Source organism: Piliocolobus tephrosceles, chromosome 1 (genome assembly GCF_002776525.5).
Source record: "Piliocolobus tephrosceles isolate RC106 chromosome 1, ASM277652v3, whole genome shotgun sequence".
NCBI lineage: Eukaryota > Metazoa > Chordata > Mammalia > Primates > Cercopithecidae > Piliocolobus > Piliocolobus tephrosceles.
Window position 1 is genome coordinate 137,015,909 of NC_045434.1, and position 16,682 is coordinate 137,032,590.

The 16,682-nt window shown below is 40.7% G+C and overlaps 1 protein-coding gene across 1 annotated transcript in view; it reads right to left on the reverse strand.

The window, feature by feature from the left end:
* Positions 1–2,574: 2,574 nt before the first annotated feature.
* The window catches only part of WDR63 (WD repeat domain 63), a 76,292-nt gene continuing 62,184 nt past the window's right edge, over positions 2,575–16,682 (reverse strand). Inside the window, exons 13-18 of the mRNA XM_026454717.1 lie at positions 15,738–15,801; positions 11,326–11,456; positions 8,843–9,047; positions 6,676–6,767; positions 5,439–5,561; positions 2,575–2,718 (exon numbers count right to left, since the gene is read on the reverse strand). Of these exons, the coding sequence (XP_026310502.1) occupies positions 2,575–2,718; positions 5,439–5,561; positions 6,676–6,767; positions 8,843–9,047; positions 11,326–11,456; positions 15,738–15,801 (759 nt within the window). The remainder of the gene's footprint in view (positions 2,719–5,438; positions 5,562–6,675; positions 6,768–8,842; positions 9,048–11,325; positions 11,457–15,737; positions 15,802–16,682) is intronic.

Genomic DNA, 16,682 nt, shown 5'->3' on the forward strand with positions numbered 1-16,682 from the left:
TTCTAGAAGACTACAGGTGAAACCCCTCATGCCTTTCAGGCCTTTGCTCAAGTGTCATCTTCCCTTACCACCCTGTTTCAAATGATAGGCCCTGGCACATAGAAGGCACTCAATATATTTTTTTAAAGTCAGGTGTGGTGGCGTGTGTCTGTAGTCCTAGCTACTCAGGAGGCTGAGGCAAGAGGATTGCTTAAGCCCAACAGTTTGAGGCTGCAGTGAGCTATGATTGCACCACTGCACTCCAGCCTGTGCAACTGAGTGAGACCCTGTCTCTAAAGACAAACAAACCAGTTTTTAGAGTAAACTCATGAAAATAAAATTAGAAAAATCTCTGGAGAAAGTACTGAACAGCAAGCACAGATGCCCAGCGAGAGGAAGATGCCTGGCATGTTTGGTGAACAGGAGGCCAGCCTGACTGGGATGGGTGCGATGGAGGGGAGAGGAAGGAGGGATGGGACCAGGAGACAGTGGAGGGCCTGCCTGCACAAGGGTTTGCAGGGCACAGAGAGGCACTGGGATCATACTCTGAGTGATCGTACTATGAGGCTGAGGAAGGACTCTGTGCAGAAGGATGACAGCATCTGACAGCATCCATTTAAAATTACCATCTGGTTGTGGCTGAAAGAGACTGAAAATGACAACACAGAAGCAGGGAGAACAAGAGGCTGCTGCAAAATCCAAGTTGGTGATGATGCAGCTTGGACCATGGTGGTAGCAGTGAGGGAGAAGAGAAGTGATCAGGTTTCGCATGCATACTGAACGTGTAGTCAACAGGACTTGCCGACAGATTGGATGTGGATTGTGAAAGAAAGGAGATGAAGGATGACCTTAAGGCTTTTGCCCCAAGCAGCATCATGGAGGACTGCTGGAGGAATGGCTTTTGGAGGGAAACATCAAGCACTCAATTTTGGACATGTTTAAGTTTGAGATGCCTATTAAACATCCAAGTGGAGATACAAAAGGTCAAACATACACATCTCTTGATTTTAGAGAGAAGGCCAGGTCACAGAGGTAGTATTTAAAGCCTTGAGAGTGGATGAATGCACCTAGAAAGTGAGTGCAGAAAAAAGAAAGAATAAAGGAAGTTCAAGTGTAAGGATGAGCCCTGGGATACTTCAATCATGATGACAATAATATGTGCCAGGCACAGGCCCCTTATCTTCAGGTGCTCATTTGCCCCTTACGTAAATGCTGCAAGGTAAGTTCTCTCAACCTGACTTGATAGAAGGGGAATCTGTTTCACAGAGCTGGGTCATCTGTTCAAGGGCACACAGGTGGTTAAGAGCTAAAACCTACACGACAAAGTTTTCTTTCCTCTAGCAATCTAACTTATAAACCTTGGTATTATCCTTTATCTTCCCTTCCCCATCCAACCAGCCTTTCATTTCTACCTTCACATTAAGCTTTAGTACAGGGCATCCTAATCCTTTGCCCTGAACAATTCCTCCTGCCTCCATTATAATAGGATTTCTTGCCATGAGACTCTCCCCCGCTCTAGTTCATTCCTTGTTTCCTAAAAATAAAGCTGTTTGGGTCAACTTCCTGTTTAGTCCTTCTATTCATTCCCCATAAATTCTAATCCAGCTCCTTAGCTTGGTAAACAGGAGTCTTCACAATCTGGCTCCAAGCTCTTCTGTGTCTCAGTTTCAGATGCTGTTTTTGCTTTTTGGTGCCTATGCTAGGCTTGACCAGCATAGGCAGAAAAAGGCAACTGCAGTACATGATGTTAGGTACCTGATGGTGTGCCCTGTGTCTTGTTCCACAACGCAAAGGAAAGCTTTCTACTTGTCACCATGAAGTATGATGTTTGGTGTAGTATTGTTTTACACACCCTTCATCAGATTACAGGAATTCTTTCTGTAGATGCTAAGAATGTATTGTTATTATCATGAATGGATGTCAACTTTTATAAAATGTTTTTCTGCATCAGCTTGGCATCATAATTTATCTCTTTTGATTAATCACTGATTTATTTGCTACTCTTAAATTAACCTTACCTTCCTTGGATAAACCCAACTTGGTCTTCATGTGTTAACCTCTTTAAAATATAAATATATATATATATTTTTTTCTGGATTTGATTTGCTAATATTTTGTTTAGCACACAGCCCTACAGTTTGTGCAGTGACCCAGGGGAAGCACTTTTTTTGGAAAGGTGGCCAAAAGCAAGCTGATAAGTAGGAGCAGTTTGATTTCACCTTCTGCCTGGGATGAGGACCTCTGTGTGGATGGCAAGGATTGGGATGGAGGGGACATCCAAAGTTCTCTATTATTATAGGAAAATAAAAACTTTGTTATTGAAAACATTCATTAAAAAAGGAATACTTTCATATTCAGTACAAAATTCGGTGCATATTTGGTACAAAAACTAAAATAGATCTCATTGTTAAAATTCAAAAATTTTAATAGCAGTGAAATAAAAGTCTATAAATAAGCCTCTCTCTATATATATATGTATAGATAGATAGATACACACACACACACATATATATATGTTCAGCTTGCCAGTTCACCTGACATAAAAAAAATAAATAGAGCGAAGAAGTCCCCAAAACACCCCTTCAGGAAGCTTTTTTACACCACATCCGAGTATGACCCCTTTTCTGTGACTTTGATTAGGCCAAGGTTGATAAGAACAGTCTTTTCCAGTTCCAGATAACTCTCATAGTCCATTTTTAATTCAGCCTCCATTTGTTCTTTTGACTTCTGATATATTTTCTAGGGGGGAAAGAAAAACAAGACATCCCTATAAAACACTGATATCTAAAAATACCAAAGGATGAGAAGGGGCTGTTTGTGAATAGTTGACCTGGCTGCTGTTTTCTGGAAAGGATTGGATGGAGGGCAGGAAGGCAGGAGGGCAGGTGGGTGGGAGGCAGTCAGATGTGCTGGGAAAGGAGGGAGTGGAGGGAAACATGGTCCCCAACCACTCTCTCTCTCTCAAAAACAAATCCCTTTTTCCAGCCTTCTTCCCTTGTTTCCCTTACGTAGACTGGAGGGTGACTAATAGCCTAGAGGTTGCAGAATTCTTTTGAGATCCCCCTCTTCTGAGTCCCATATGGAGGGCATAGCTTGTGGATCACACGGCAATGACTACTCTTCCCAGGCTGAGTCTCCAGCTGAAATTCCAGTTAGGAAAATTCCCATTTCATATGCAATTAGAGCAGTGATTATTATTATCCTTTGAGGAGGGAGCTGTATCCAGATTATATGTTTACAAAGAGATGGATGCATGATTTTCCTGAAATCTGTGTTGAACTGTACAGCCTCATCCTGGCACCTGCTGAGCACTCATACAGGCCAGCCTTGCTGGATGAACATGCGAACACTTTCTGTGTGCCAGTCATTGGCTAAGTGCTGTAAATATTTTAACTCATTTAATCCCCATTGCAATCTTCTGACATTGTTACTGTTCCCATTTTCCCCTTTATCAGCCGTTGCTTAGAAGGAGACATTTCTGACTAACATTAGTTGTTTTTACTTAGTGACTTTTTTCTTGTTCTAAATGTAACAGAGGAACCCTTTCAAATTCATTCACATATCCAAAATCTATTAATAGTTCCAGCGAAAATTTGAGAAGTGGTGGCTTTACTTAAAAGAGGGCACCATATCAAATGGAAATGAAGTAACAAGAAGTTGGGAACGTTTTGGAAATTGAAAAGTATAATACAATTTAAGATATTATCATTATAATATGCAGGTGTTTAAAAAGTATTTCACATGCAAATTATTTTTGGATTATCCACAATTCTACTTGCTCCCACTGATGTAGATAATTAGGAGCTGTTGCTATGGTATTTAAACACTCATAATAGTCACGGATAATTGCTGGAGAAGGGGACGGGTGGCAGATTATCTCCCATAATAGAATCTCAACAAACCAACATTTGTTAAGTGTGCAAAAGAACAAAACTAAGATCAATTTGTTTGTAGCAGTGGAATGGAAAGAAAGGTTAATAAATTGGCATTGTTTTACACTTTGTCTCCAAACATGTTTTTGAAATGAGATCCTCTGCTTTTATTGCACTAATTAGTATCTATCAATAAGTGATAATGTTAATCTATTTGCTAATGCAGCACATTACAATATTTCCACATGCTAATGCCTTTCTTTTTTCTTTTTTCTTTTTTTTTTTTTTTGAGACAGAGTTTCGCTCTTGTTGCCCAGGATGGAGTGTAATGGCACAATCTCGGCTCACTGCAACCTCGTCTCCCGGGTTCAAGCAACTCTCCTGCCTCAGCCTCCTGAGTAGCTGGGATTACAGGTATGCGCCACCATGCCTGGCTTATTTTGTATTTTTAGTAGAGACAAGGTTTCTCCATGTGGGTCAGGCTGGTCTCGAACTCCTGACCTCAGGTGATCCACCCACCTCGGCCTCCCAAAGTGCTGGGATTACAGGCGTGAGCCACCACGCCCGGCGCCACATGCTAATGCTTTTGAGACTGAGGGCCTCATGTGAGTAATTGTGTTTGAGGATGTAAGTATTTGGCTATACGGAATCTACAGATGGGATCAATGATGAAATGTTGGTAACAAAAGAGCAAAGGAGAGAGAGAGCGAGAGGGAAACAGAAATTGAGACTGAGGTGATCTCAAGTGAGAAAGAGAGAAAAGCCTAATTCACAGAGTGTTTAAAAGCCCAAAATTCCAGTGGGCAAGGGAAGACCAGCAGAGTCACAGATTTCCTATCAAACAGGGAGTAGCTGAGAAAGAGGGGCATGGGGTGCTTTAGAGCTTAGGTTCTTTCTCAACAGAGTTTAGGATGGATGTGCCCTGTACCAATCTCCTCTATTTCAAGTTTCATAGCTTCAGCATATTATATACAGTAAAATTCACCTCTCTCTCCACCCCCTCATATCTATCTATCTATCTATCTATCTATCTATCTATCTATCTATCTAATCTATCTATTATTATAATAGCTCTATTTACTGAAAGTCTATTTGTCACATTCTTTAACTGACAGCCTTACAGTAATCTTAGTTATGAGTATTCCCATTTTCAAGATAAGAGACCTGAAGCTCAGCAAAGGTGACAGCTTTGCTCTAAATCTCACAGCTAGTAAGTGGCAGAGTTGGGATTTGAGCCCACGTGTCTTGATTCCATATTCAACTCTTTTTGCACCACCTTCTTTAATGCATTATTCACCAGATATTAAAATTCTATAATGAAAGTATTCAAATTTTGAATTAATGTACCTATACTAAAGGACTTTGAAATTATAGAAAATTTCAGAAACTTAAATTGAACAGAATCTCACTAGTTGTCTAACTGGCAGTGAGCTAGGAAATCGAAGAAATGCCCTCTTGACTCTCATGAGAACAAGAGAAGAATGTGAAAAAGTATAACTTTTCTACAGAAACTGTGGATTAAGCCAAACAAATATATTTCCACTGGTGTTTGAGGAAAACATCTTTCATTTCTGAAATTTAACTTACAACTTTTTTCTTCGCCATTTCTTGTTCCATTTCTTTCTTTTCTTGCTCACGAATTTTTTTGCGCTGTTCTACGTATTCCAGATGCTTGACTTCTCTTTCAAAGTAGTGGTTAATACTTGTCATCTGTTAGAAACAGATGCCTGTGAGAGAGTGACATGCAGGAAGCCCCCATGACCTTTACAAGACAACCTACCTAATTTACCTCCCTAATCTACTTGATCTAATGATCATCTCCCTAATCATTATGTAGATATCTATTTTGTGATACTTTAAATCTCTTAGGTGAATATAATTTGGAAATTGTACTCACAGGCCTACTACCTGAGGAGCTGGCACAATTCAGGGGCTACTGCGCTAATGTTTAGGGCTCTGTGACTTGGAAGTTTCCAAAGTGGGGCTGGAAGGAGAGAGCCACAATTCAGGGGTTGCTTTCCCCCCCATTTCTTCCTTCTTCCTTCTAAATCTAAGGGAAGTTTCATATCATCAATCAAACTTAGAAAACCCAGATGAGGATATCCATGTAAATCCTAGAGGGACTGGAAGCAGAGCTGAGCTCCTGGTCCCTGGAGGGCTTCACGTGTTGGCATAGAATAGAAGCAGGAAAGTCAGCAGAGACCTTGGGGAAGGCAACCAGGGGAGAGACAGCCTTTTGCCTGCCAGTAACTAGGCCGATGTTTGGACTTGCAGCAGGCTGAAATCTGTATGTTTAATGTTCATTGTATATACATTTATATATTTCTATTCATTGATCTTTTTAAAGCCTCATTGTTAACATTGTTTGAAACACTTGGGTGGTGGGTACAGGGTAGGGGGTGTAGAAGACTGCCAGTTCAGCTGTGCTGCCTGCTATATTCCAAGTTGGGTTGGGAACCGGTGGGGATGGGTGATGGAGAGATGCACGAACATGTCAACTGGGCCCTCAGGGAAGGGTATCACTGAAATCAGCATCCCACACTTCGGTTACAATAGGAAAAATGACATTTTCTGATTATGAATCCCCAAGTCATTCTTCTCTCAGAGTCTAGACTTCATTTACTTGGTTTCCTTCCGATGTCATGTTTGGGGCTTTTTTTAAAACTTCAAACTATTAACTCATACAACAGAAATACATCCTCTTATTTACTGTATGAGTCTTTTGTTCCCTTACAGAGGAAAAATGCTGTCATTTCTAACATTTTTTAAAAGACACATCTCAGCAATATCTGGTCACATTAATTCTCAAAGTCATATTACTAACCTCATTGGTGGAAGGGCGAGTTAATGTCCAAGGAATTTCTAATATATGCAGTGTTCCATAATAATCAGCTATGGCTATAAATTGCTGTTTAGCTGAAAGATTTAAAATAAATGGGAGGAAAAAATCAGCAAACAGAAAACCATCTTAAGCAGTTAAACATGAAATATGTTTTTGTTTTGTGTTCTCCCAAAGGACCTACTGTGATTCCAATGATCTTGGCATTTTCATCAGATGTTCATGGCTGGACCATGTAAACATGTACAAGTCATTTTTTCCAGCTGATGAAATGAAAGCTAAGACTGAGCCTTTGTTGGCCCCCCTGCTGCCTCAAAACTTGTATTTCTGGTGACTGTATAAGGAATATGGCTCCTGGCTGAAGTTGACTATCTCTGTGACTGGACCCACTGGGTATACTTGAGAAGAAAGCAAAGAGTACACATGGAAAGATTTTCAAAGAAAAGTCATGAAGTTCATTTTCACCGAACACAGAAAGAGCTAAAGGGTACCATTATCCAGAAGAATTTCAAAGATGTAGCCAGAACCACAGGTCTTATTGCAAAAACAAGTAGCTTCCTTTGAACATTTAAAATGGGTATAATATGCAAAGTGTTTGAGATTTTTAGTCTTCTTCTTCTCCTTCTTCCTCCTTCTCCTCCTCCTCCTCCTCCTCCTCCTCCTCCTCCTTCTTCTTCTTCTTCTTCTTCTTCTTCTTCTTCTTCTTCTTCTTCTTTTTCTTTCTTTTTTGAGACAGGGTCTCCCCCTGTGGCCCAGGCTACAGTGCAGTGGTATGATCATGGCTCACTGCAGCCTCAACCTCCTAGGCTTAATCAGTCATCCCACCTCAGCTTCCTGGGTAGCTGGGACTACAGGCGCATAGCACCATGCCCGGCTAATTTTTGTTTTGTATTTTTTGTAGAGACAGGGTCTTGCCACGTTGCTCAGGCTGGCCTTGAACTCCTGGACTCAAGTGATCTTCCCGCCTCACTCAGCCTCCCAAAGTGCTGGGATTAGAGGTGTGAGCCACCATGCCCGGCCTGAGAATTTTAATTTTCTATCTCACTGTGTGTGTGTTCTTTTCCTTTTCAGTAGGTCTGCTTCAAATTGCAAAATCCTGGATTCATAATCCCTGTAGGTGTACAAAGCAATGTTTTATACCAAAGTGGGAAAAGATACTTGGGTGGTACATATGGCTAAGCAGTAGTCTGAATGTGACACTCAAGATGCTGAAGACTGAGTTTCCAAATCTAACGTTTCTGAGAAATGGATAGAAAGATAATTTCATGCTGTATACCTTTGGAAACAATGGAAAACTTCTTCTTTTAAAACAGGCAGGTGGGTTACAGTGATTCACCCCTATAATCCCAGAATTTTGGGAGGCTGAGGCAGGAGGATTGATCACACCACTGCACTTCAGCCCAGGCAACACAGCAAGATGTCACTGCAAAAAATTAAAATAAAATAAAAAGAGGCAAACATACTGGATTTACATAGAAATTACTACTTGGGTGAAACAGGAAAAAAAATGGAGACAAAAGATATACATCACATTTCCATAGACACATCCTTGAATTTATGCTTGCTTTGTTGTACAGTACTTTTTCCTCATAGTTGGTTCAAAGATTAAAGCTTAATACATACATATATAACCCCAGATAATAATTTTATCTTATGAAGAGAATTGCTTGATATTGGCCAGGGGAGAACCACAAAAGTGATATAATATTAAAAATATGATTTGTAATGAAAATTAAAGAAACAAAATTTATTCCATTTGGGAAAAAAAAACAGCAAAAGATCACAAAGATCTAGGGCTCACCCTGTCTGATCTGGAGAAGAGGAGAAGCATGTTTCCCATCGTGCGGTTCAAAACCAGCCTCTGCCTGACACATGTCTCAGAAATCATTCTTGATGAGGCAACAGTGAGAAGAGCTCAGGTTGTGTCCAAGGTTTGAGAGCAAGAGAGAAGGAAAAGGAAGAGGAAAGATGGGAAGGAAAGGGAAGAGAGAAGAATGAAAAGGAAAGGAAGAGAAGGGAAGGGATAAGAAGGGATGAGCAAGAAGAAAAACAAAAATCTAAGAAATAAACATTGGAGGCTTTTCAGATGAATGTCAAGATGTTCCCGAGTTACCCAAAAATGACTTAGTTTATTTAGTTAGAATTAACATACGAGAAAAGATCCAGGGTTTGATGCAGGTGATCATAGTTATGCAAATGTTTTGAGACTGGGCCGGTTCATGGGTTTTCTCCAGAAGGTCCCAGATATCAATATATCCATCTTCTCGGCCGATATAGAAAACTCCGGGCCGAGTCAGGGACCAGTGGCCTGAGGTGTACCTTTTTGGTGCACAGCATGACTGAAGGAGGGGTCCAGTCTTTAAACAAATTTTTAAAAAGACAAAGAAGATTTTGTTATTATCTGAGGGAAATTCACTGTGATGTTCATTAAGTACAACTCAAGCTAGCTATGGTCATATAACAGCAAAATTATGCCCACAGGAAGTCTTACTTCTCTTTGTTGTAGGGTTTTTATATAACACCAGCTTTTCTTCCCTGTTTTCATAAGCCATTTTTAGTTGCTTTTCAGAAAAGTTTAAACATTCCAATTAAGTTGTTGAAGTTTCTAATAGTCCCGCTTCTAAACCCACTACTGCTTCTAACCTTACAACTATTTCTGTGGAAATTGGTGGACATTAGACAAGTAAAGATTATAAGGACATTCTGCTTATGCCTTTATTTTGCTATCAGATATCTGTTTCCCATGGAAACAGCTCAGTAAACAGTAGAGAGTAAAACAAATAAAAAGTCTGCCAGTTCCAGCTGTGTACTGCATGTTGAAAATCGACAGCAGGATTGGCAAATTCTCATATAAAGTGACTTCAGATGGAAGCAGTTGATAGCCTATAAATACACTAGGAAGAGATTTTAGACCATCTAAGCATCATGCAATCATCCTCTCTTTTCTCTACCATGGGGTAATCTGTCTTCTTTGGGAGGTTTTCAAAAGTAAGAACAGAATGTGCTTTCTACCCACTTCAGGCTTCATCTACTGACCAGGGGTGCTCCTTCGCCTACTTATATCTGCAGGGACTAAACTAAATCATGGAGCTGTCTCCCACCCTCCAATATATGCATAAGAGACTTTCCTGTGAAGAAACAATGTCACAGATTCATGGACTCTGTGGAGGTGACATTTCACACTTGTTCTACTTGTCTACTTCTCCCAGCACCTTGAGTTTCTATAACCAAATTCCTGACCTGGCATAGTCTTTGGACAATCATGCCTGAATTTCCTTTTTCTTTTTCTTTAACTACAAAACTTAATAGTTGTAAAAAAAAAAAAAAAAACCAAACATACAGAAGTACATTGGCATAAAGCAGAAGTTCTTCCATTGATGGCCATTTAAGTAGTTTCTAAATCCTTTTCAATGATAAATATACAGTTTTTGAGTATTTTTATATGTTAGAGTTTCAGAAGTAGAACTGTTAGGTTAAATATATATACATTTATATACATATATGTATATCAACTTTGAAACATATATATGTGTGTGTATATATCCACATTATATGCCGATATACATACACACATATATTTCAAAGTTGGTATACATATACACATATATACATATATATTATATGCATATAATGAAATTATATGCATATAAACATATATATATATAGTTTCATGCTTTGATAATCTCAAATGGCTCACCAAAGAGACATGTCAACTTACAATCCCACCAAAAGTACTGACTTCCCCACACCCTTGCTTCACCGGATTTTATCAATCATTCTAGGTTTTGGCAGTTTAGCTCCTATCTGCCTAGATCCAGCCCCTCTCCTAATCCTGACCACACTCTTGCTGCCCCCCTTTAACCACTGTTTGTCCCTGGACAGGCGAGGCTCTGCATGCTGACATACCCTCAGCTTACTTACTCCCACTTTCTGAACCTGCTAACATATTCCTGGTGCAGAGGGAAAGATGACAAACCCAGTGTCTCTCCTTGCACTTCAATCAGAATTAGGCATCGCATCTTGTATTTTCAAGGGAGGAAAAAATGCAAGTCAAGTCCAGGTGCGGTGGCTCACACCTGTAATCCCAGCACTTTGGGAGGCCAAGGCAGGTGAATCACTTGAGCCCAGAAGTTTGAGACCAGCTTGGGCAACATGGTGAAATCCCTGTTTCTACAAAAAACGCAAAAAATAGCTGGGCTTGGTGGCGTGCACCTGTGGTCCCAGCTACTCAGGAGGCTAAGATGGGAGAATCAACTGAGCCTGGGAAGTTGACACTGCAGTGAACAGAGATCACACCACTGCATTCCAGCCGGGGCCACAAGGTGAGACCCTGGCCCCCACCCCCCAAAAATGCCAGAGAAGTCAACTGCCCACAGTAGATATTCCAAGACTGTTAAGTTTCAGAGAACAAGGAACTTATAAACTGTTTTCTCCCCTCAGGAAGGGAAAAACAAATGAATGTGTTTTCAAAAGGATTACAGTGGTTCTGCTGACAAGCTGGTGTCCCTGCCATCTGTTCTAATTTCTCTAAAAAGTGTCCCAAAGGCACCATTATGTCAGAACATAACAGTTGCTCTTGTCTTTCTCAATAACAAAGGATCACACACCCACACCTCCATTTTGCAGGCAACTTACCATAACACTTTCTTTCCATATGGCCACGTTCCAACCCCCAACTGTGAGAATAATGTCGTCGTAGAAAGGTGATCTCTGAATAGTGTGGACAATTCCGTCATGAATGGTGTGGAGGCTCACTGGCTTCTTTGCTGTTGGAGTGAAAGAAGGGCATCTCATCTTTAATAACACTAGTTGCAGTCCTGCAGTGAAGAATAGACAGACCTCCAATGGACAGACAGGGCCCTATGAATGGGGTCTGGGAGTGGAGAACCAGAGACCAGCTGGGATGAATAGATCTGTCAGGGGATGGCTCCTTCTGTTATTATGGAATGTCCAGGGAACATCCCATCAAGGCCAGTTTTCAAGCTCAAATGAATACTTTGTGTTATTCACTTATTCATTAATTCACTCAATTAGTCAATAAATATTTATAGATTGCCTATACGTAATAGCAGGTACTGTAGCTGGCTGGGTAGACAACAGTTAGTAAATAAACGTGATTTTGCCCCCAAGGAGCTTGCAGTCCAGTGGGAAAGATAGAATTTCAATACACACATCTGAAAGTATACAATGTAAAAATTGTGAAAAGTGTTGTGAAGGAAAAAATATTACAAGTAAGAATAACAAGGGGATTTGTAATTTAGACTGAAGGGTCAGAAAAGGCTTCTGTGAAGATGCGTCATGTAGGCCTGAATAGCAGTTGAACATGGGAAGATTTTGGTGTGAAGGAACGTTCCAGACAGTGGAAACAACACACACCAAAGTCCTGAGGAGAGAAGTGTTTAGTGCTTTTATACACTTGAGGAAGGCACCCCGACTGCAATCTGGTCATCTTAGAGTGAGACATGAAACAAACGGGGACTAGGAGGGTCCAGGCCATGCTGGGCCTTGTAAGAAAGGAGCTCAGATTACATTCTAAGTGTTGTAATGAGTCCTTTAGGTCTCCAAGTGAGAGAATTTGACTGACATTTCTGAAAGAGTCTCTGGCTGTTGTGGGGAGAATGGATTAGAGGCAGGTAAAAGCGGAGGAGGCTGCAGTGGCAGTTCTGTTGAGAGAGGATGGTGGTGTGGACTAAGATGCAAGGGAGAAGAAGGGATAATCAAGAAATACTTGTGAGCTAGAATTGACAGAACTTGGAGACAGCATGAATAGGAAGACAGAGATGAAACGCTGAGAATGACAGCCACGTTTCTGACAAGAGCCACAGCCCTTCCATTTGTTGTAAGTGGGAAGCCTTACAGGTTCAAAAGTTAAGATCAAGAGTTCACTTTAGCTTCTGCCCCAGGTCCCAGGGTCTTCCTGCTTCTCTGGTCTCCTTACTCAGATAACAGGAGGATTCTGCTTGGGTTTCCTCTCCCTGAGAGTTGGCTGCAGAACTGAATCCTCCTAATTTCTTATTACCCACAACCCTATGCCCCAGGCATGACCATAAAAACATATGGCTGTCAAGGCCACACCACAATGTCCAGCCACTTTATACTAATGTTTTCTGAATTTTATCATATTAATTGCTATGTGAGAGATGGGGTTTTTCCTGCAGAACACTCGTGGCACATTAAGCAGAAAAAGATGTACTAAATCTTGTAAGAAGCTTATAAAGTAGGGTTTCAAACAGGTATTTTTCCACTCAAGTTCACAGTAGCATTATTCGCAATAGCCAAAATGTGGAAGGAATCCAAGTGTCCCTTGAGGGATGAATGGATAAACAAAATGTGGTATATGCATACGATGGAATAGTATTCAACCTTGAAAGAGAAGGAAATTCTGATCCATTCTACAACATGGATAAAGCTTGAGGACATTATGCTAAATGAAATAAGCCAGTCACAAGAAGACAAACACTACATGATTCTAGGGTAGTCAAATTCATAGAAACAGAAAGTAGAATGGTGTTTGCCAAGGGCTGGGGGACCAGGGACAAATGAGGAGTTATTATTTAATAGGTATGGAGTTTCCATTTTGCAAGAAGAAAAGAATTCTGGAGATTGAGTGCATAGCAACATGAATGTACTTAACACCACTGAACCATACTTTTGAAATTGGTTGAGATGGTAAGTTTTATGCTTATGTGTATTTTACCACAGTTAAAACATTTTTTTAAGTAAAAATAAATAAAAATTGTAGCTTTTCTGGATTAAAAAAAAAAGGCTAATTTTCTTCCAACCAAACCCCTTGCTTGAAGAGAGCACAGAAGACATACTTCTGAGGCCATCTTGAAGTGATCTAGAAGATTCCTGGTAAGGCTCAAGACCCTTGGAAACCAGCAGCTTTCTTCTTGCTGCTGATTCTGTTTCTCAGAGCCTGGGTTTGCCCTCTGCGTTAGTGAGGCTTCCTTAGACACCACCTCACTCCAGGGAGCAGAGCCCTCTAAGAACTGAAATAATTACCAATGATAGCGATGTTGACAATCGTTAATGTCTGAACTTTAAAATAACGTTAGATGCTCTCAGCCCATAAAAACTTTTTCTTTCTTTTGTCCTTTGAAAGACCTTAGTGTCATTCAGCAATGAATGGAGCTGTCCTTAAATTATTAAATGGACTGCCAGAGCCTCCAGGCCAGGTTATTATTAAAAAATGAAAAAGCCATTTCTCAAAGCCATTATCTAATGCTGGAGGCAACATAGAGCAAACTAGCTGTGTTCAAATTCTGGTGATGCCACCTACGGTAGCTGCCCACAGGGCTGCTATGAGGACTACACGAGTTATCCATAGAAAGTGCCTAGCACATGACATGTGCCGATTTGTGAGAACAGTATATGACATGATTATGTCAACTGCCATCATTCAGCCTGCATTTATCTTGGCTTGTCACTTAGAACATTTGGAAAGTTTGTTTGGGCTTCCTTATCACACACATCTCAGTTAAGGTAATCTGTCTCTTAGAAGTTTCTTCTTAAAAACCTGTTTGTCATGGGCCCCCTCCAAAGCAGTTTAGAAGTTGGCTGTAAGATGAAGTGGCGCCCCAAGAAAATCCTGGGACCAGAAGGAATCAGTGTCCCCTGTGCACAACCAAGTCATGGCATCAGGTCCTTAGCTTGTGTCCCAGGGGCATGGTAAGGACTGCTGTCATGTTCTATAATGCCTAGCTTGCAGTATGTGTACAATGAACACTCATTAATTGTTGAATAAATAGATATATGAGTAAGCATAAAAGAAGTTGAATGTAATTCATGATATCCAATATCTAATTTTGAGTTCAGCTTTAAATCATGAAATTGGGATTGAATGGAAAGTGGGAAATCAGTCTCTGTTGTGTGTGCACTTGGCTCTCCCCTAGGATCCATCTAATCCTATCTCAATGCCCCACTGTTGTCAATAACATACATTTGAGGTTCCAGTCAGGGAAGAAAGTGGGAGTATTTTGGCTGCAAGTTTAAATGGCTACCCTGGAGGCACGGCTGATAGTCTTCTCAGATCTTATGACAGACTGATTTCTGGAACCACACTCAGTAGGAGTGAGGCCAGGAGGTTACAGGTGAAGACCTGAGCTCCAATAACTGTCCCCTATAGGCTGTGGCTCTGACCTCTGGCCTCTGTCAGTCACTCACACTTCCACTCACATGACTGACCAGATACCCTTCTGTGAAGAATCCAGCTGCTCTACCACATTGCTGCCTCACGGTGTTCTGAAGCCCTCTTGCCAGGCTTTGTCTGCCTAGCAGTTCCAGGAGCTACCTCTTCCTTTGCTTATGGTTATCCCAAACTGTGAAAATGCATTAAAATATATTTTCATGCTATGACAAAATTCAAAGCTTTAAAATGAGTAGTTATAATTGTAGTGAACCCCAAGGCTCTGAGCCTGCTAGAGATAGGGAGCTTTGCTTATTGGGGTGCCTGTATTCCTGACTACAATTCCTTCTCACACGTGGATGTGACCTACATGCTTCTGCTCAGCTTTCCAGAGGCCCAGGTCCTGGGAGCAGCAGACATAAAGACACAACCTGTCCTAGCCCCAAAGGAGGGTCCTGCAGTCCCTTTTCCTGTACTCTGCTGGGGTCTTCTAGATTATCATACATTTCGCTTGTAATCTAACTGACTCAGATTTTCCGCATAGATGAACTATCAAGTTATTGAATTATTGAAACTGCATTTTATTTTTAAATTAAATCACTCAAGTTTCTCAGTCATTTAAGCAACATATAGGTCAGTGCTCCTCAAATTTTGGCGTGAAAACAAACACCCTGGAAAATGTTATTAAAATCCAGATTCCGATTCAGTAGGCCTGGGGTAGGATCTAAGATTTGTATGTATGTTTTCAGCAAGTTCCCAGGTGATGACTATGGGGCTTATTCAAGGCCTTCACCTTATTAGTCAGTACCTTAGGAGCCCTCTCTCCCATTAGCACTGACTCTGTACTGCATAAGATTCCTTTCGGTAGTTTAAATTAAAAGGAACATCTTATTAATAACAGGGCAATCACAAAACTTACGCATAAATCGGCCAGTTTCAGGGTCTTTTTCCATTTTCCAATCTGTGTATATCACTTCGCCTTCCTAAAAATATTACAGGTTCCTGATGAGTACAATGACAACGTAAGAGACAAAAGACCTCACACTCATGTGCTAAGATTGACTGTTAACCAAAACAACTGCAAAACGACAAGTCAATTTAATCAAGTAATTTGATCCAGTGGGGGAAAGGAAAGCCTCAAAATAAGTACTCAATTTTATATTGAAGAAACGATGAGTTTGTTGTGTCTTTATCCACATATAATGATGTGGAGAACATGATAGTTCTGCAGATACTCCATCTGGGACAAGAGTCCCAACCACCGGGCATCCAAAGTTTTTGTTGTTGATCTATAAAGGGAGGGATCAGCCCATGTTATTCAGTGATTACTTTTCAGCCCATTAGAAAGTCAATTGTTAATAAATATTTGTGGAATAAGCGAGAAAGTGGGATTATGAATGCATACATGGTAGTAATTACTACTTTTCAGATTGAGAACAGGAAACACAAAGTTCAATCTAAATAAACTAGCAAGTGATATGTATTCTTGTTCTGCCTCATGGCCGTTTTAAGGAGAGGGGAAGGCAAATGGACCTGATGTTAAGAAGAGGAAGAAACAGCCATGCAAGGGGGAAAGACAGAGAGAGCTGATTAATTACAGAGGTGGGAGAAGTTTATAGAAAATAATTAGTCCCTCGCTGTCATCGGATGGATGAGGAAACTGAGACTTGGAGAGGTTAAATGACTTGCTCTAGGTCACCCCATGCAGTCTCCTAATTCCATTGTTTCTTCACTGGATGAAAAGAGAAAAACACAGGAGTTTGTATAAAATGGGGGATGGATTGGGATCTGTAGCAAGGAAGGGGAGATGACAGCACATTTGATTTATGCAAAGGGAAGGACAAACTCACTGGGGACAAGGTCA